The sequence below is a fragment of the Oncorhynchus gorbuscha genome, linkage group LG06 (genome assembly GCF_021184085.1).
Source record: "Oncorhynchus gorbuscha isolate QuinsamMale2020 ecotype Even-year linkage group LG06, OgorEven_v1.0, whole genome shotgun sequence".
Lineage (NCBI taxonomy): Eukaryota > Metazoa > Chordata > Actinopteri > Salmoniformes > Salmonidae > Oncorhynchus > Oncorhynchus gorbuscha.
The window spans coordinates 96,625,582-96,646,697 of NC_060178.1; the positions used below are offsets into that span (position 1 = coordinate 96,625,582).

The 21,116-nt window shown below is 49.0% G+C and overlaps 1 protein-coding gene across 1 annotated transcript in view; it reads left to right on the forward strand.

The window, feature by feature from the left end:
• Window positions 1–21,116, forward strand: part of LOC124038595 (protein sidekick-2-like) — a 709,487-nt gene that overhangs the window by 477,281 nt on the left and 211,090 nt on the right. Inside the window, 1 exon segment of the mRNA XM_046354647.1 lies at window positions 5,840–5,999. Coding sequence (XP_046210603.1) covers window positions 5,840–5,999 — 160 coding nt within the window.

Sequence of the window (21,116 nt, forward strand, 5' to 3'; positions counted from 1 at the left end):
TCTTGTTTCTAGTAGGCTACAGAATTAGAGAAGGGCTGTTTCTATTAACCTCAGGCAGTAGCCTGTTTATCTTCCCAGTCAGAGGCAGCCCAGACTCTGACCATTGACCAACAGCAGTAACCTATCCTCTGTATTAATGCCAATTTAAAGGTCAACATTGTGGGGTAAAGCACTGATCATGTTTATGCAACCAAACAATCACCATCAAAATACTTCCAGAATTAACTTTAGTTTTTATTTCAATTTGAGAATCTACAATAGTGGCATGTTTATGTTTATGTATTTATTTCACCTTTATTTAACCAGGTAGTCCAGTTGAGAACAAGTTTTCATTTGCAACTGCGACCTGGCCAAGATAAAGCAAAGCAGTGCGACAAAAAAAAAACATAGAGTTACACATAAACAAACGTACAGTCAATAACACAATAGAAATATCAAATTAAAGTGTGTTCAAATGTAGAAGAGTAGGGAGGTAAGGCAATAAATTGTCCATGGAGGGGGTGCAAAATAGCAAGAGGATAAATAACCATATGGGGATGAGGTAGTTGGGTGTGCTATTTACAGGTTGGCCATGTACAGGTACAGTGATTTGTAAACTGCTCTGACAGCTGATGATTAAAGTTAGAGAGGGAGATATAAGACTCCAGCTTCAGTGATTTTTGCAGTTCGTTCCAGTCATTGACAGCAGAGAATTGGAAGGAAAGGAGGCCAAAGCAAGTGTTGGCTTTGGGGGTGACCAGTGAAATATACTGTACCTGCTGGAGCGCCTGTTTTGGGTAATCCAGCACCTTCCCCTGTTTTGAGTAATCCAGCACCCTCTCCTGTTTTCAGTAATGTTGCACCCTCCCTAGTTTTCAGTAACCCAGCACCTTCCCCTGTTTTCAGTAACCCAGCACCGTCCCCTGTTTTCAGTAATCCAGCACCCTCCCCTGTTTTCAGTAATCCAGCACCCTCCCCTGTTTATAGTAACCCAGCACCCTCCCCTGTTTTTAGTAACCCAGCACCTTCCCCTGTTTTCAGTAATCCAGCACCCTCCCCTGTTTTCATTAACCCAGCACCTTCCCCTGTTTTCAGTAATCCAGCACCCTCCCCTGTTTTCAGTAACCCAGCACCTTCCCCTGTTTTCAGTAATCCAGCACACTCACCCGTGCTTTATCTAAATCCATCTAAATGTTTTATGAGATTGGAGAACACATTGGGAGAGATCTTAGACCATTGTTCTATACAGATTCTTTTCAGGTCCTTGATATCCTTTGTCTGTACTGCTGGACTGCTCTCTTCAATTCAAACTGCATATTTTATTTGGGGTTCCAGTCCAGAGATTTAGATGGCCATTGTAAAATATTGATTATGTAGTCAATTAACGTTTTTTTTTAGATGTGTGCTTGGTGTTATTGTCTTACTGGAAGATCCACTTGCGGCCAAGTTTCAGCCTCCTGGTAGAGGCAGCCTTAACAAGGGTTCTAGGACCAGTGAAAGCAATATAGCCCCATAACTTCGAAGATCCACCACCATATTTAACAGCAGGGATGAGCTATTTTATGCATATGTGTTGTTCTTACGAAAGCCAAACCCAAATACCTATTTTCGAAGGCCAACCCCAAATACCTAGCATAATTGGACCAAATTATCAGGAAATTCACCAGAAACAACCACTTCACAGCTATGCCCACGGACGTAGAAGGGTGTCGAGCCCGCAACCCTTGGTCTGTGTGGCTGTGTGTGTGAGTTTGTCTGTGATTGTGTGTGTGTCTATGAGTCTGCTCACTTGTGTGTGTGTGTATATTTGTGTATGTCTGTGTGTGTGTGTGTTTGTATTTGCACTCCTGTATGTGTGTCTGTTACTAGTCAGCAGACTGTGGCCCTCTGTTACTAGTCAGCAGACTGTGGCCCTCTGTTACTAGTCAGCAGACTGTGGCCCTCTGTTACTAGTCAGCAGACTGTGGCCCTCTGTTACTAGTCAGCAGACTGTGGCCCTCTGTTACTAGTCAGCAGACTGTGGCCCTCTGTTACTAGTCAGCAGACTGTGGCCCACTGTTACTAGTCAGCAGACTGTGGCCCTCTGTTACTAGTCAGCAGACTGTGGCCCTCTGTTACTAGTCAGCAGACTGAGTCCTCTGTTACTAGTCAGCAGACTGTGGCCCTCTGTTACTAGTCAGCAGACTGTGGCCCTCTGCTAGTGAGTCCCTCTGTTACTAGTCAGCAGACTGTGGCCCTCTGTTACTAGTCAGCAGACTGTGGCCCACTGTTACTAGTCAGCAGACTGTGGCCCTCTGTTACTAGTCAGCAGACTGTGGCCCTCTGTTACTAGTCAGCAGACTGTGGCCCTCTGTTACTAGTCAGCAGACTAGTGCAGACCCTCTGTTACTAGCAGACAGCTCTGTTACTAGTCAGCAGACCCTCTGTTACTAGTCAGCAGACTACGGCCCTCTGTTACTAGTCAGCAGACTCCGGCCCTCTGTTACTAGTCAGCAGACTGTGGCCCACTGTTACTAGTCAGCAGACTACGGCCCTCTGTTACTAGTCAGCAGACTGTGGCCCTCTGTTACTAGTCAGCAGGCTGAGTCCCTCTTACTAGTCAGCAGACTGTGGCCCTCTGTTACTAGTCAGCGGGCTGAGTCCCTCTGTTACTAGTCAGCAGACTGTGGCCCTCTGTTACTAGTCAGCAGACTGTGGCCCACTGTTACTAGTCAGCAGACTGTGGCCCACTGTTACTAGTCAGCAGACTGTGGCCCTCTGTTACTAGTCAGCAGACTGTGGCCCACTGTTACTAGTCAGCAGACTACGGCCCTCTGTTACTAGTCAGCAGACTCAGGCCCACTGTTACTAGTCAGCAGACTACGGCCCACTGTTACTAGTCAGCAGACTACAGCCCTCTGTTACTAGTCAGCAGACTGCGGCCCATCTGTTACTAGTCAGCAGACTGTGACCCACTGTTACTAGTCAGCAGACTACGGCCCTCTGTTACTAGTCAGCAGACTCCGGCCCATCTGTTACTAGTCAGCAGACTGTGGCCCACTGTTACTAGTCAGCAGACTACGACCCTCTGTTACTAGTCAGCAGACTGTGGCCCTCTGTTACTAGTCAGCAGACTGCGGCCCACTGTTACTAGTCAGCAGACTATGGCCCTCTGTTACTATTCAGCAGACTACGGCTCTCTGTTACTCGTCAGCAGACTACGGCCCACTGTTACTAGTCAGCAGACTACGGCCCACTGTTACTAGTCAGCAGACTACGGCCCACTGTTACTAGTCAGCAGACTACGGCCCTCTGTTACTAGTCAGCAGACCTCTGTTACTAGTCAGCAGCCCACTGTTACTAGTCAGCAGACTACGGCCCTCTGTTACTAGTCAGCAGACTACGGCCCTCTGTTACTAGTCAGCAGACTACGGCCCACTGTTACTAGTCAGCAGACTACGGCCCACTGTTACTAGTCAGCAGACTACGGCCCACTGTTACTAGTCTGCAGACTACTGTTACTAGTCCCTCTGTCAGCAGACTACTCTGTTACTCGTCAGCAGACTACGGCCCACTGTTACTAGTGAGCAGACTACGGCCCACTGTTACTAGTCAGCAGACTACGGCCCTCTGTTACTAGTCAGCAGACTACGGCCCTCTGTTACTAGTCAGCAGACTGCGGCCCATCTGTTACTAGTCATCAGACTGTGGCCCACTGTTACTAGTCAGCAGACTACGGCCCTCTGTTACTAGTCAGCAGACTGTGGCCCACTGTTACTAGTCAGCAGACTACGGCCCTCTGTTACTAGTCAGCAGACTGTGGCCCACTGTTACTAGTCAGCAGACTACGGCCCTCTGTTACTAGTCAGCAGACTACGGCCCACTGTTACTAGTCAGCAGACTACGGCCCACTGTTACTAGTCAGCAGACTGTGGCCCTCTGTTACTAGTCAGCAGACTGTGGCCCACTGTTACTAGTCTGCAGACTACGGCCCTCTGTTACTAGTCAGCAGACTCCGGCCCACTGTTACTAGTCAGCAGACTACGGCCCTCTGTTACTAGTCAGCAGACTCCGGCCCACTGTTACTAGTCAGCAGACTACGGCCCTCTGTTACTAGTCAGCAGACTGTGGCCCACTGTTACTAGTCTGCAGACTGTGGCCCTCTGTTACTAGTCAGCAGACTACGACCCTCTGTTACTAGTCAGCAGACTACGACCCTCTGTTACTAGTCAGCAGACTACGACCCTCTGTTACTAGTCAGCAGACTACGACCCTCTGTTACTAGTCAGCAGACTCCGGCCCTCTGTTACTAGTCAGCAGACTCCGGCCCTCTGTTACTAGTCAGCAGACTACAGACCCTCTGTTACTAGTCAGCAGACTACGACCCTCTGTTACTAGTCAGCAGACTACGACCCTCTGTTACTAGTCAGCAGACTACGACCCTCTGTTACTAGTCAGCAGACTCCGGCCCTCTGTTACTAGTCAGCAGACTCCGGCCCTCTGTTACTAGTCAGCAGACTCCGGCCCTCTATTACTAGTCAGCAGACTACGACCCTCTGTTACTAGTCAGCAGACTACGACCCTCTGTTACTAGTCAGCAGACTACGACCCTCTGTTACTAGTCAGCAGACTACGACCCTCTGTTACTAGTCAGCAGACTCCGGCCCTCTGTTACTAGTCAGCAGACTCCGGCCCTCTGTTACTAGTCAGCAGACTGTGGCCCACTGTTACTAGTCAGCAGACTATGGCCCTCTGTTACTAGTCAGCAGACTGTGGCCCACTGTTACTAGTCAGCAGACTGTGGCCCACTGTTACTAGTCAGCAGACTACGGCCCTCTGTTACTAGTCAGCAGACTCCGGCCCACTGTTACTAGTCAGCAGACTGTGGCCCACTGTTACTAGTCAGCAGACTACGGCCCTCTGTTACTAGTCAGCAGACTGTGGCCCACTGTTACTAGTCAGCAGACTACGGCCCACTGTTACTAGTCAGCAGACTGTGGCCCACTGTTACTAGTCAGCAGACTACGGCCCACTGTTACTAGTCAGCAGACTGTGGCCCACTGTTACTAGTCAGCAGACTACGGCCCTCTGTTACTAGTCAGCAGACTGTGGCCCACTGTTACTAGTCAGCAGACTACGGCCCTCTGTTACTAGTCAGCAGACTGTGGCCCACTGTTACTAGTCAGCAGACTACGGCCCTCTGTTACTAGTCAGCAGACTACGACCCTCAGTTACTAGTCAGCAGACTCCGGCCCTCTGTTACTAGTCAGCAGACTCCGGCCCTCTGTTACTAGTCAGCAGACTGTGGCCCACTGTTACTAGTCAGCAGACTACGGCCCACTGTTACTAGTCAGCAGACTGTGGCCCACTGTTACTAGTCAGCAGACTGTGGCCCACTGTTACTAGTCAGCAGGCTGTGGCCCACTGTTACTAGTCAGCAGACTACGGCCCTCTGTTACTAGTAAGCAGGCTGTGGCCCACTGTTACTAGTCAGCAGACTACGGCCCACTGTTACTAGTCAGATTAGAGAGCGAGAGCAGTGGAACAAGTCCCTGCTGTCACACAACTACACTGAACGTTTCTCCCCATACAGTTACTGTATGATCACCAAGGTTTGCTTCTCTTTCTGTTCTTCTGATGCTGTTAATAATATAATAATAATATAATAATATATGCCATTTAGTAGACGCTTTTATCCAAAGCGACTTACAGTCATGTGTGCATACATTCTACGTATGGGTGGTCCCGGGAATCGAACTCACTACCCTGGCGTTACAAGCGCCATGCTCTACCAACTGAGCTACAGAAGGACCACCTGTGAACCTGTGAGTACCTTCCATGCGTGACTCTGTCTCCCTCTTTCTCCCGTCCCCCTCTCCAGATGACGTGCCGCCCTACTTTAAGACGGAGCCGGTGCGGAGCCAGTTGCACCTGGAGCGTAACAGGCTGGTGTTGACGTGTATGGCAGAGGGGAGCTGGCCCCTGGAGTTCAAATGGATCCACAATGGCACTGAGCTCACACGTTTCTCACAGGAGTACAGGTGAGTGCTGCCACTATATACTGTAATTACCTCTATAGATCCACAATGACACTGAGCTCACACGTTTCTCACAGGAGTACAGGTGAGTGCTGCTACTATATACTGTAATTACCTCTATAGATCCAAAATGGCACCAAGCTCACTGTAATTACCTCTATAGATCCACAATGACACTGAGCTCACACGTTTCTCACAGGAGTACAGGTGAGTGCTGCTACTATATACTGTAATTATACTGTAATTATAATGTAATTACCTCTATAGATCCAAAATGGCACCAAGCTCACACACATCTTAATGTACGGGTGAGGTGTAGCCAGTAAGAAGTACAGGTGAAGAGAGAAGATACATAAAATACTCGGTCTCCTCTCTTCAGCCCTCCCCTGCTCCTCTTCTCTTCAGCCTTCCCCTGCTCCTCTTCACTTCAGCCTTCCCCTGCTCCTCTTCTCTTCAGCCCTCCCCTGCTCCTCTTCTCTTCAGCCTTCCCCTGCTCCTCTTCTCTTCAGCCCTCCCCTGCTCCTCTTCTCTTCAGCCTTCCCCTGCTCCTCTTCACTTCAGCCCTCCCCTGCTCCTCTTCTCTTCAGTCCTCCCCTGCTCCTCTTCTCTTCAGCCCTCCCCTGCTCCTCTTCTCTTCAGCCCTCCCCTGCTCCTCCTCTCTTCAGCCCTCCCCTGCTCCTCCTCTCTTCAGCCCTCCGCTGCTCCTCTTCTCTTCAGCCCTCCCCTGCTCCTCTTCTCTTCAGCCCTCCCCTGCTCCTCTTCTCTTCAGCCCTCCGCTGCTCCTCTTCTCTTCGGCCCTCCCCTGCTCCTCTTCTCTTCAGCCCTCCCCTGCTCCTCTTCTCTTCAGCCCTCCCCTGCTCCTCTTCTCTTCAGCCCTCCACTGCTCCTCTTCTCTTCAGCCCTCCACTGCTCCTCCTCTCTTCAGCCCTCCACTGCTCCTCTTCTCTTCAGCCCTCCCCTGCTCCTCTTCTCTTCAGCCCTCCCCTGCTCCTCTTCTCTTCAGCCCTCCCCTGCTCCTCTTCTCTTCAGCCCTCCCCTGCTCCTCTTCTCTTCAGCCCTCCCCTGCTCCTCTTCTCTTCAGCCCTCCGCTGCTCCTCTTCTCTTCAGCCCTCCCCTGCTCCTCTTCTCTTCAGCCCTCCCCTGCTCCTCCTCTCTTCAGCCCTCCCCTGCTCCTCCTCTCTTCAGCCCTCCCCTGCTCCTCCTCTCTTCAGCCCTCCCCTTCTCCTCCTCTCTTCCGCACTGCCAGGCTCCTTCTCTCTTCAGCCCTCCCCTGCTCCTCTTCTCTTCAGCCCTCCCCTGCTCCTCTTCTCTTCAGCCCTCCCCTGCTCCTCTTCTCTTCAGCCCTCCCCTGCTCCTCTTCTCTTCAGCCCTCCCCTGCTCCTCTTCTCTTCAGCCCTCCCCTGCTCCTCTTCTCTTCAGCCCTCCGCTGCTCCTCTTCTCTTCGGCCCTCCCCTGCTCCTCTTCTGTTCAGCCCTCCCCTGCTCCTCTTCTCTTCAGCCCTCCCCTGCTCCTCTTCTCTTCAGCCCTCCACTGCTCCTCTTCTCTTCAGCCCTCCACTGCTCCTCCTCTCTTCAGCCCTCCACTGCTCCTCTTCTCTTCAGCCCTCCCCTGCTCCTCTTCTCTTCAGCCCTCCCCTGCTCCTCTTCTCTTCAGCCCTCCCCTGCTCCTCTTCTCTTCAGCCCTCCCCTGCTCCTCTTCTCTTCAGCCCTCCCCTGCTCCTCTTCTCTTCAGCCCTCCGCTGCTCCTCTTCTCTTCAGCCCTCCCCTGCTCCTCTTCTCTTCAGCCCTCCCCTGCTCCTCCTCTCTTCAGCCCTCCCCTGCTCCTCCTCTCTTCAGCCCTCCCCTGCTCCTCCTCTCTTCAGCCCTCCCCTTCTCCTCCTCTCTTCAGCCCTCCCCTGCTCCTCTTCTCTTCAGCCCTCCCCTGCTCCTCTTCTCTTCAGCCCTCCCCTGCTCCTCTTCTCTTCAGCCCTCCCCTGCTCCTCTTCTCTTCAGCCCTCCCCTTTCCTCTTCTCTTCAGCCCTCCCCTGCTCCTCTTCTTTTCAGCCCTCCCCTGCTCCTCTTCTCTTCAGCCCTCCCCTGCTCCTCTTCTCTTCAGCCCTCCCCTGCTCCTCTTCTCTTCAGCCCTCCCCTGCTCCTCCTCTCTTCAGCCCTCCCCTGCTTCTCTTCTCTTCAGCCCTCCCCTTCTCCTCCTCTCTTCCGCACTGCCAGGCTCCTTCTCTCTTCGGCACTGTCAGGCTCCTCCTCTCTTCGGCACTGTCAGACTCCTCCTCTCTTCGGCACTGTCAGGCTCCTCCTCTCTTCGGGCCTGTCAGGCTCCTCCTCTCTTTGGCCCTGTAAGGCTCCTCCTCTCTTCGGGCCTGTCAGGCTCCTCCTCTCTTCGGGCCTGTCAGGCTCCTCCTCTCTTCGGCCTGTCAGGCTCCTCCTCTCTTTGGCCCTGTTAGGCTCCTCCTCTCTTCGGGCATGTCAGGCTCCTCCTCTCTTCGGGCCTGTCAGGTTCCTCCTCTCTTCAGCCCTCCGCTGCTCCTCCTCTAGTGCGGCACTATCAGGCTCCTCCTCTCTTTGGCCCTGTCAGGCTCCTCCTTTCTTCGGGCCTGTCAGGCTCCTCCTCTCTTCGGCCCTCCCCTGCTCCTCCTCTCTTCGGCCCTCCCCTGTTCCTCCTCTCTTCAGCCCTCCGCAGCTCCTACGGGCCTGTCAGGCTCCTCTTCTCTTCAGCCCTCCGCTGCTCCTCCTCTCTTCGGGACTCCCCTGTTCCTCCTCTCTTCGGGCCTCCCCTGTTCCTCCTCTCTTTTGCCCTCCCCTGTTCCTCCTCTCTTCAGCCCTCCCCTGTCCCTCTTCTCTTCAGCCGTCCCCTGGTTCTCCTCTCTTCAGCCCTCCTCTGTTTCTCCTCTCTTCCGCCCGATCAGGCTCCTCCTCTCTTCGTCTCTGTCAGGCTCCTCCTCTCTTCGTCTCTGTCAGGCTACTCCTCTCTTCGTCTCTGTCAGGCTCCTCCTCTCTTCGTCTCTGTCAGGCTACTCCTCTCTTTGTCTCTGTCAGGCTCCTCCTCTCTTCGTCTCTGTCAGGCTACTCCTCTCTTCGTCTCTGTCAGGCTCCTCCTCTCTTCGTCTCTGTCAGGCTCCTCCTCTCTTCGTCTCTGTCAGGCTCCTCCTCTCTTCGTCTCTGTCAGGCTACTCCTCTCTTCGTCTCTGTCAGGCTCCTCCTCTCTTCGTCTCTGTCAGGCTACTCCTCTCTTCGTCTCTGTCAGGCTCCTCCTCTCTTCGTCTCTGTCAGGCTCCTCCTCTCTTCGTCTCTGTCAGGCTCCTCCTCTCTTTGTCTCTGTCAGGCTCCTCCTCTCTTCGCCCAGACAGGCTCCTCTTCTCTTTTGCCCTATTTTTTGTGTTGTTCTTATGTGGTATTGTGTGTTGATTGATGAGGACAAAAAAACAATTTCATCAATTGTTTGGCTGTAACATAATAAAAATATGAAAAATGTCAATGGGTCTGAATACTTTCTGAATGCACCGTACATACAGTATTACCTCAATTACCTCTGCTAACATGTACCCTGTTACGAACCGTGTCGTAGCCTGTAAGAAAGAGGGAGACAACGCAGAGAAATGTGTATTTATCCCCGGGACAAACCCGAGCCGAGGTGTGTCCTATTTCACTGATGACCCTCCCCAGTGCCCACCGACATCCTATTAGGGAAACAAGAGCAAAGAGAAATAAATGGGGTAGCTCGGTGGTTTCGGCAGACAGAGTGGGAGTGTTGCCACAACAACCCCCACATTGACGTGGTGGTTTTGGCAGACAGAGTGAGAGGGTCGTCACAACTCCGCACATTGACTCCATGGTTTTCCTTTCATACTTTTCATACTATTTGCACGTTGTTTTTTCAAATGCTAATAAAGTTGTTTGAATTGAGAGAGAGAGAGAGAGAGAGAGAGAGAGAGAGAGAGAGAGAGAGAGAGAGAGAGAGAGTGTGAGTGTGTGTGTGTGTGTGTGTGTGTGTGTGTGTGTGTGTGTGTGTGTGTGTGTGTGTGTGTGTGTGTGTGTGTGTGTGTGTGTGTGTGTGTGTGTGTGTGTGTGTGTGTGTGTGTGTGTGTGTGTGTGTGTGTGTGTGTGTGTGTTCGTACGGAGGTGTAAATGGAATGTCGGGGCGATGAGAGACAATGAGCTGACACAAACATGTCTGTCATACCCTGGACTGAGTGTGTGTGTTCAGTGTTGTCTCTATTGTTGATGGAGCTGCTGCTTGCTGTTCTCTATCTTCCCTCAGGAAGATAAGAACTCAGACAGAGACCACACAACAATATCAGTCAGGGCATCAGGACCAATAAACAGACAGACCACACAACAGTATCAGTCAGGGCATCAGGACCAATAAACAGACAGACAACACAACAGTATCAGTCAGGGCATCAGGACCAATAAACAGACAGACAACACAACAGTATCAGTCAGGGCATCAGGACCAATAAACAGACAGACCACACAACAGTATCAGTCAGGGCATCATGATCAATAAACATACAGACAACACAACAGTATCAGTCAGGGCATCAGGACCAATAAACAGACAGACAACACAACAGTATCAGTCAGGGCATCAGGACCAATAAACAGACAGACAACACAACAGTATCAGTCAGGGCATCAGGACCAATAAACAGACAGACAACACAACAATATCAGTCAGGGCATCAGGACCAATAAACAGACAGACAACACAACAATATCAGTCAGGGCATCAGGACCAATAAACAGACAGACAACACAACAATATCAGTCAGGGCATCAGGACCAATAAACAGACAGACAACACAACAATATCAGTCAGGGCATCAGGACCAATAAACAGACAGACAACACAACAATATCAGTCAGGGCATCAGGACCAATAAACAGACAGACAACACAACAATATCAGTCAGGGCATCAGGACCAATAAACAGACAGACCACACAACAGTATCAGTCAGGGCATCAGGACCAATAAACAGACAGACCACACAACAATATCAGTCAGGGCATCAGGTCCAATAAACAGACAGACAACACAACAATATCAGTCAGGGCATCAGGACCAATAAACAGACAGACAACACAACAATATCAGTCAGGGCATCAGGTCCAATAAACAGACAGACCACACAACAATATCAGTCAGGGCATCACGTCCAATAAACAGACAGACAACACAACAATATCAGTCAGGGCATCAGGTCCAATAAACAGACAGACCACACAACAATATCAGTCAGGGCATCAGGTCCAATAAACAGACAGACAACACAACAGTATCAGTCAGGGCATTATGATCAATAAACAGACAGACCACACAACAATATCAGTCAGGGCATCAGGTCCAATAAACAGACAGACCACACAACAATATCAGTCAGGGCATCAGGACCAATAAACAGACAGACAACACAACAGTATCAGTCAGGGCATCAGGACCAATAAACAGACAGACAACACAACAATATCAGTCAGGGCATCAGGACCAATACACAGACAGACAACACAACAGTATCAGTCAGGGCATCATGACCAATAATATTAACATCCTGCAATCCCTGTTCACCCATGGCTGCGTGGCCAAACACAACTCCAACACCATCATTAAGTTTGCTGATGACACAACAGTGGTTGGCCTGATCACCGACAATAACAAGACAGTCTATAGGGAGGAGGTCAGAAACCTGGCAGTGTGGTGCCTGGGCAACAACCTCTCCCTCAGTATGAGCAAGACAAAGGAGCTAATCGTGGATTACAGTGAAAGGCGGGTTGAACAGTCCACCATTAACATTGATGGGGCTGTAGTAGAGGGGATCGAGAGTTTCAAGTTCCTTGGTGTTCACATCACTAATTAACTAACATGGTCCAAACACACCAAGACAGTCGTGAAGAATGCACGACAACATATTTTCCCCCTCAGGAGACTGAAAAGACTTGGCATGGGTCCCGAGATCCTCAATAAGATCTACAGCTCCACCATCGAGAGCATCCTGACTGGTTGCATCACCACCTGGTATGGCAACTGCTCGGCATCTGAACATAAGGGTAGTGCGTACGGCCCAGTACATCACTGCGACCAAGCTTCCTGCCATCCAGGACTTACTGTGTATACTAAGCAGTGTCAGAGGAAGGCCCAAAAAATATTGTCAAATACTCCAGTCACCCAAGTTATAGACTGTTCTCTCTGATATCGCACTGCAAGCTGTACCGAAGCACCAAGTCCAGGACCAAAAGGCTCCTCAACAGCTTCTACCCCTTAGCCATAAGACTTCTGAACAGTGAATCAAATGGCCACCCTGACTATGTACATTGACACACCCCCCCCTTTGTTTTTGCACTGCTGTAACTCGCTGTTTATTATCTATACATAGTCAATTTACCCCAACCTACGTGTACAAATTACCTACACTAACCTGGACCCCTGCACATTGGCTTGTTACCATTACCCCTTGTAAAATAGCCTCGTTATTGTTATTTTATTGTTACTTTTTTTATTAGCATTTAAAAAAAAACATTTGTTTATTTAGTAAATATTGTCTTAACTCTATTTCTTGAACTGTATTGTTGGTTTAGGTCTTGTAGCTAAGCATTTCACTGTAAGGTCTACACCTGTTGTATTCTGCGCATGTGACAAATAACATTTGATTTGATGTGATTTATAGTGTTGTACTATTGCTATAGCGTTTCATAAGCTTGACATATCCCTCATCGTCTGTGGAAAAGCTTGCAAAGTCCTATCCAACCCAGGGGACATGGCAATATAGAAATATGGTGGACAGGAAGTATGACAAGATCAGGGGTGTATGAAGAGGACAGGAAAGTATGAGAAGAACAGAGGTGTATGAAGAGGACAGGAAAGTATGAGAAGAACAGGGGTGTATGAAGAGGACAGGAAAGTATGAGAAGAACATGGGTGTATAAAGAGGACAGGAAAGTATGAGAAGAACATGGGTGTATGAAGAGGACAGGAAAGTATGAGAAGAAGAGGGTTGTAAGGAAGGTAGTCTTTAGTAGTTGATTATAAGATTTGTATTTGATTATGTGCACTACCGGTCAAAAGTTTTAGAACACCTAATCATTCAAGGGTTTTTCTTTTCTTTATTTTTTACTATTTTCTACATTGTAGATTAATAGTGAATACATCAAAACTATGAAATATCACATATCGAATCGTGTAGCAACAAAAGAAGTGTTAAACAAATCAAATATATTTTATATTTGAGGTTCTTCAAATAGACACCCTTTGTCTTGATGACAGATTTGCACTCTTGGCATTCTCTCAACCAGCTTCATGAGGTAGTCACCTGAAATGCATTTAAGTTAACAGGTGTCCCTTCTTCTCTAACTTAATGCGTTTGAGCTAATCAGTTGTGTTGTGAGAAGATAGAGCTAACTTCTGTATATCCCCCTATTTTGTTAAAGACCAAGTCCATATTATGGCAAGAACAGCTCAAGGAAGCAAAGAGAAATGACAGTCCATCATTACTTTAAGAGATGAAGATCAGGTAATACAAAACATTTCAAGAACTTTGAAAGTTACTTCAAGTGCAGTCGCAAAAATCATTAAGTGCTATGATGAAACTGGCTCTCACAAGTACCGCCACAGGAATGGAAGACCCAGAGTTACCTCTGCTCTAGAAGAAAAGTTAATTCGAGTTACCAGCCCAAATAAATGCTTCACAGAGTTCAAGTAACAGACACATCTCAACATCAACTGTTCAGAGGAGACTGTGTGAATCAGGCCTTCATGCACAAATTTCTGCAAAGGAAACACCACTAAAGAACACCAATAAGAAGAAGAGACTTGCTTGGGACAAGTAACATGAGCAATTGTCACGTTCTGACCCTAGTTAGTTTGTTTTGTCTTTGTTTTAGTATGGTCAGGGCGTGAGTTGGGGTGGGCAGTCTATGTTCTTTTTTCTATGATTTGGGATTTCTGTGTTTGGCCTGGTATGGTTCTCAATCAGAGGCAGCTGTCAATCGTTGTCCCTGATTGAGAACCATACTTAGGTAGCCTGGTTTCACCCTTGGGTTGTGGGTGATTATTTTCTGTTGAGTGTTTTGTATTCTGCACCAGACAGGACTGTTTCGGTTTCGTTCGTTCACTTTGTTGTTTTGTATTTCAGTGTTCAGTTTGATTCATTAAATATTAACATCATGAACACATACCACGCTGCGCTTTGGTCCTCACCTTCATCCACTGATGACCGTTACGGCTATGGACATTAGACCGGTGAAAATTTGAGCTTTGGTCTGGAGTCCAAATTGAAACATTTTGAATCCAAACACCGCGTCTTTGTGAAACAAGGTGTTGGTGAACAGATGATCTCCACATGTGTATTTCCCACCATAAAGCATGGAGGAGGAGGTGTAATGGTGTGGGGGTGCTTTGCTTGTGACACTGTCAGTGATTTATTTAGAATTCAAGGCACATTTAACCAGCATGGCTACCACATCATTCTGTAGTGATAGTGTGCAAAGCTGTCACCAAGGCAAAGGGTGGATCTTTACAGAATCACCTATATTAGATATATTTTTACAAATTTCTTTGGTTACAAAACACTTTTTTTGTTTACGAAGTGATTCTATATGTGTTATTTCATAGTTTTGACGTTTTCACTATTCTTCTACAATGTAGAAAATAGTAATAATTACGAAACATCCTTGAATGAGTAGGTATTCTAAAACTTTTGACCGGTAGTATATATGGTTTTGCTGTTTGTTCTTTGTTATAGGCGCAAAAGGTTGGAGAAGTGGTTTATCCATGCACCTCCATTTTGGTGTTGTTTGTTCTGTGTATCCACATTTTCCCAGAAGAGGTTATATGCTATCGATTGGTTAGATTCTGATTTCTGACGTGCTTTTCTTTCTTTTTCCGAATTGTACTTCTGTAATGTTTTAGTTATTCACCATAGTCAAGGCGTATGTGTCATGCAGGTGAAAGAGGACCCAAAAGCGACTTAACAGAAACAGAGTTTATTAAAGTCCAAAACGGAATAACAGAAATCCTCTAGACTTGTAGAGGGGAAAGGCGAAACGCAATCACAGCATGGTGAATACAATACAAGGAACCGACGGGACAGGAACGGATCACAAAGGAATAAATAGGGACTCTAATCAGGGAAAGGATCGGGAACAGGTGTGGGAAGACTAAATGATGATTAGGGAATAGGAACAGCTGGGAGCAGGAACGGAACGACAGAGAGAAGAGAGAGCGAGAGAGTGAGAGAGGGAGGGGGAGAGAGAGGGATAGAAGGAGGGAAAGAACCAAACAAGACCAGCAGAGGGAAACGAATAGCATGGGGAGCACAGGGACAAGACATGACAATAAATGACAAACATGACAGTACCCCCCACTCACCGAGCGCCTCCTGGCGCACTCGAGGAGGAATCCTGGCGGCAACGGAGGAAATCATCGATGAGCGAACGGTCCAGCACGTCCGAGACGGAACCCAACTCCTCTCCTCAGGACCGTAACCCTCCCAATCCACTAGGTATTGGTGACCCGTCCCGAGAACGCATGTCCATAATCTTATGTACCTTGTAAATAGGTGCGCTCTCGACAAGGACGGGAGGGGGAGGGAAGACGAACGGGGGTGCGAAGAAAGGGCTTAACACAGGAGACATGGAAGACAGGATGGACGCGACGAAGATGTCGCGGAAGAAGCAGTCGTACAGCGACAGGATTGACGACCTGGGAGACACGGAACGGACCAATGAACCGCGGAGTCAACTTACGAGAAGCTGTCGTAGAGGAAGGTTGCGAGTGGAAAGCCACACTCTCTGGCCGCAACAATACCTTGGACTCTTAATCCTGCGTTTATTGGCGGCTCTCACCGTCTGTGCCCTGTAACGGCAAAGTGCAGACCTCACCCTCCTCCAGGTGCGCTCACAACGTTGGACAAACGCTTGAGCGGAGGGAACGCTGGACTCGGCAAGCTGGGATGAGAACAGAGGAGGCTGGTAACCCAGACTACTCTGAAACGGAGATAACCCGGTAGCAGACGAAGGAAGCGGATTGTGAGCGTATTCTGCCCAGGGGAGCTGTTCTGCCCAAGACGCAGGGTTTCTGAAAGAAAGGCTGCGTAGTATGCGACCAATCGTCTGATTGGCCCTCTCTGCTTGACCGTTAGACTGGGGATGAAACCCGGAAGAGAGACTGACGGACGCACCAATCAAACGACAGAACTCCCTCCAAAACTGTGACGTGAATTGCGGGCCTCTGTCTGAAACGGCGTCTAACGGGAGGCCATGAATTCTGAATACATTCTCAATAATGATTTGTGCCGTCTCCTTAGCGGAAGGAAGTTTAGCGAGGGGAATGAAATGTGCCGCCTTAGAGAACCTATCGACAACCGTCAGAATCACAGTCTTCCCCGCAGACAAAGGCAGACCGGTAATGAAGTCTAAGGCAATGTGAGACCATGGTCGAGAAGGAATGGGGAGCGGTCTGAGACGACCGGCAGGAGGAGAGTTACCCGACTTAGTCTGCGCGCAGTCCGAACAAGCAGCCACGAAACGGCGCGTGTCACGCTCCTGAGTCGGCCACCAAAAGCGCTGGCGAATAGACGCAAGAGTGCCTCGAACACCGGGATGACCAGCTAACTTGGCAGAGTGAGCCCACTGAAGAACAGCCAGACGAGTGGAAACAGGAACGAAAAGGAGGTTACTAGGACAAGCGCGGCGACGCAGTGTGCGTGAGTGCTTGCTTAACCTGTCTTTCAATTCCCCAGACTGTTAACCCGACAACACGCCCATAAGGAAGAATCCCCTCGGGATCAGTAGAAGCCACAGAAGAACTAAACAGACGGGATAAGGCATCAGGCTTGGTGTTCTTGCTACCCGGACGGTAAGAAATCACAAACTCGAAACGAGCGAAAAACAACGCCCAACGAGCTTGACGGGCATTAAGTCGTTTGGCAGAACGGATGTACTCAAGGTTCTTATGGTCTGTCCAAACGACAAAGGAACGGGTCGCCCCTCCAACCACTGTCGCCATTCGCCTAGGGCTAAGCGGATGGCGAGCAGTTCACGGTTACCCACATCATAGTTGCGCTCAGATGGCGACAGGCGATGAGAAAAATAAGCGCAAGGATGAACCTTATCGTCAGACTGGAAGCGCTGGGATAGGATGGCTCCCCACGCCTACCTCTGAAGCGTCAACCTCGACAATGAATTGTCTAGTGACGTCAGGAGTAACGAGGATAGGAGCGGACGTAAAACGTTCTTTTAGAAGATCAAAAGCTCCCTGGGCGGAACCGGACCACTTAAAACACGTCTTGACAGAAGTAAGAGCTGTGAGAGGGGCAGCAACTTGACCGAAATTACGAATGAAACGCCGATAGAAATTAGCGAAACCTAAAAAGCGCTGCAACTCGACACGTGACCTTGGAACGGGCCAATCACTGACAGCTTGGACCTTAGCGGAATCCATCTGAATGCCTTCAGCGGAAATAACGGAACCGAGAAAAAGTAACGGAGGAGACATGAAAAGAGCACTTCTCAGCCTTTACGTAGAGACAATTCTCTAAAAGGCGCTGTAGAACACGTCAAACGTGCTGAACATGAATCTCGAGTGACGGAGAAAAAATCAGGATATCGTCAAGATAGACAAAAACAAAAATGTTCAGCATGTCTCTCAGAACATCATTAACTAATGCCTGAAAAACAGCTGGCGCATTGGCGAGACCGAACGGCAGAACCCGGTACTCAAAATGCCCTAACGGAGTGTTAAACGCCGTTTTCCACTCGTCCCCCTCTCTGATGCGCACGAGATGGTAAGCGTTACGAAGGTCCAACTTAGTAAAGCACCTGGCTCCCTGCAGAATCTCGAAGGCTGATGACATAAGGGAAGCGGATAACGATTCTTAACCGTTATGTCATTCAGCCCTCGATAATCCACGCAGGGGCGCAGAGTACCGTCCTTCTTTTTAACAAAAAAGAACCCCGCCCCGGCCGGAGAAGAAGAAGGCACTATGGTACCGGCGTCAAGAGACACAGACAAATAATCCTCGAGAGCCTTACGTTCGGGAGCCGACAGAGAGTATAGTCTACCTCGAGGAGGAGTGGTCCCCGGAAGGAGATCAATACTACAATCATACGACCGGTGAGGAGGAAGGGAGTTGGCTCGGGACCGACTGAAGACCGTGCGCAGATCATGATATTCCTCCGGCACTCCTGTCAAATCGCCAGGTTCCTCCTGAGAAGTAGGGACAGAAGAAATGGGAGGGATGGCAGACATTAAACACTTCACATGACAAGAAACGTTCCAGGATAGGATAGAATTACTAGACCAATTAATAGAAGGATTATGACATACAAGCCAGGGATGACCCAAAACAACAGGTGTAAACGGTGAACGGAAAATCAAAAAGAAATAGTCTCACTGTGGTTACCAGATACTGTGAGAGTTAAAGGTAGTGTCTCAAATTTGATACTGGGAAGATGACTACCATCTAAGGCAAACATGGGCGTAGGCCTGTCTAACGGTCTGAAAGGAATGTTATGTTTCCGAGCCCATGCTTCGTCCATGAAACAACCCTCAGCCCCAGAGTCAATCAAAGCACTGCATGTAGCACCCGAACCGGTCCAGCGTAGATGGACCGACATAGTAGTACAAGATCTAGATGAAGGGACCTGAGTAGTAGCGCTCACCAGTAGCCCTCCGCTTACTGATGGGCTCTGGCCTCTTACTGGACATGAATTAACAAAATGTCCAGCAACTCCGCAATAGAGGCACAGGCGGTTGGTGATCCTCCGTTCCCTCTCCTTATTCGAGATGCGAATCCCTCCCAGCTGCATGGGCTCAGTCTCAAAGCCAGAGGAGGGAGATGGTTGCGATGCGGAGCAGGGAAACACCGTTGATGCGAGCTCTCCTCCACGAGCCCGGTGACGAAGATCTACCCGTCGTTCTATGCGGATGGCGAGAGCAATCAAGAGTCCACATCTGAAGGAACCTCCCGGGAGAGAATCTCATCCTTAACCACTGCGTGGAGTCCCTCCAGAAAACGAGCGAGCAGCGCCGGCTCGTTCCACTCACTAGAGGCAGCAAGAGTGCGAAACTCAATGGAATAATCCGTTATGGACCGTTCACCTTGGCATAAGGAAGCCAGGGCCCTAGAAGCCTCCCCACCAAAAACTGAACGGTCAAAAACCCGAATCATCTCCTCTTTAAAGTTCTGGAATTCGTTAGAGCAATCAGCCCTTGCCTCCCAGATAGCTGTGCCCCATTCTCGAGCCCGGCCAGTAAGGAGTGAAATGACGTAAGCAACCCGAGCTCTCTCTCTAGAGTATGTGTTGGGTTGGAGAGAGAACACAATCTCACACTGCGTGAGAAAGGAGCGGCACTCAGTGGGCTGCCCGGAGTAGCAAGGTGGGTTATTAACCCTAGGTTCTGGAGGCTCGGCAGGCCAGGAAGTAACAGGTGGCACGAGACGTAGACTCTGGAACTGTCCAGAGAGGTCGGAAACCTGAGCAGCCAGGTTTTCCACGGCATGGCGAGCAGCAGACAATTCCTGCTCGTGTCTGCCGAGCATGGCTCCTTGGATCTCGACGGCAGTGTAACGAGCGTCTGAAGTCGCTGGGTCCATTCCTTGGTCGGTTCCTTCTGTCATGCAGGTGAAAGAGGACCCAAAAGCGACTTAACAGAAACAGAGTTTATTAAAGTCCAAAACGGAATAACAGAAATCCTCTAGACTTGTAGAGGGAAACAACTGGAGAAGCGGCCACAGACTGCAGGTCGCCGGGTAGGCGCAGGCCGTAGTCGACTGAGACACCTGCTCACACGCAGCATCTGATGAAGGCACAAAACACGACAGGACAGGGTGATACACAATCACGGCAAAAACACGACAGGACAGGGCGAAACGCAATCACAGCATGGTGAATACAATACAAGGAACCGACGGGACAGGAACGGATCACAAAGGAATAAATAGGGACTCTAATCAGGGGAAAGGATCGGGAACAGGTGTGGGAAGACTAAATGATGATTAGGGGAATAGGAACAGCTGGGAGCAGGAACGGAACGACAGAGAGAAGAGAGAGCGAGAGAGTGAGAGAGGGAGGGGGAGAGAGAGGGATAGAAGGAGGGAAAGAACCAAACAAGACCAGCAGAGGGAAACGAATAGCATGGGGAGCACAGGGACAAGACATGACAATAAATGACAAACATGACAGTATGCTCAGGTTTTCTGGGTCTCTATGCTTTTGGTTGGATAGGTTTCTCATTTTCTTTCTTAGGTTTTTCCATTCTTCATCAAACCATGTCATTGTTATTAATTTCTTAAGTTATCTGCTTGACATTTTCAGATTTGAGAGGGAAGCTGAGAGGTCAAATATACAGTTTAGATTTTCTCTGCCACGTTTACACCTTCACTATTACAGTGAAACATTTTGTCCAGGAAGTTGTCTAAAAAGGATTTAATTAATCGTTGCCTAATTGTTTTTGGTAGGTTTCTACACTACTTTCCTTCCTTCTATATCATTTCTTAGTATTATTCAGTTCCTTTGGCTTTGTTGCCTCATGATTGAGTATTGCTCTGTAAAATTAAACTGTCCTGTGATCTGATAGGGGTGTCAGCGGGCTGTGAATGTTCTGAGAGACTCTGGGTTGAGGTCAATAATAAAGTAGTCTACAGTACGACTGCCAAGAGATGAGATATAGGTGTACCTACCATAGGATTCCCCTCGAAGCCTACCATTGACTATGTACATGCCCAGCGTGTAACAGAGCTGCAAAAGTTGTGGCCCTTTCTTGTTGGTTATGCTGTCATAGTTGTGCCTAGGGGGGCATATGGGGGAGGGAATGCTGTCACCTCCAGGTAGTACCTCCCCCTGTGTGCTGAGGGTGTCAGGTTCTTGTCCAGTTCTGGCATTTAGTTTTCAACAGACTAGTACATGTCCCTGTGCCTGGAAATTATTGATTTCCCCCTCCAGAATGGAGAAGCTGTCTTCATTAATTAATAGGGCTAGGCGTTCTGCTATTTTTCCACAGGTTTCATAACTTCACAAATAGCGACTAAAACATTTTTTAAATCATCCACTGATTGGTCCCAGCTATAACATTGTTGTTTTGTTAGATAAAATCCTTCTTTACATCCCCAAAAAGTCTGTTTAGTTGG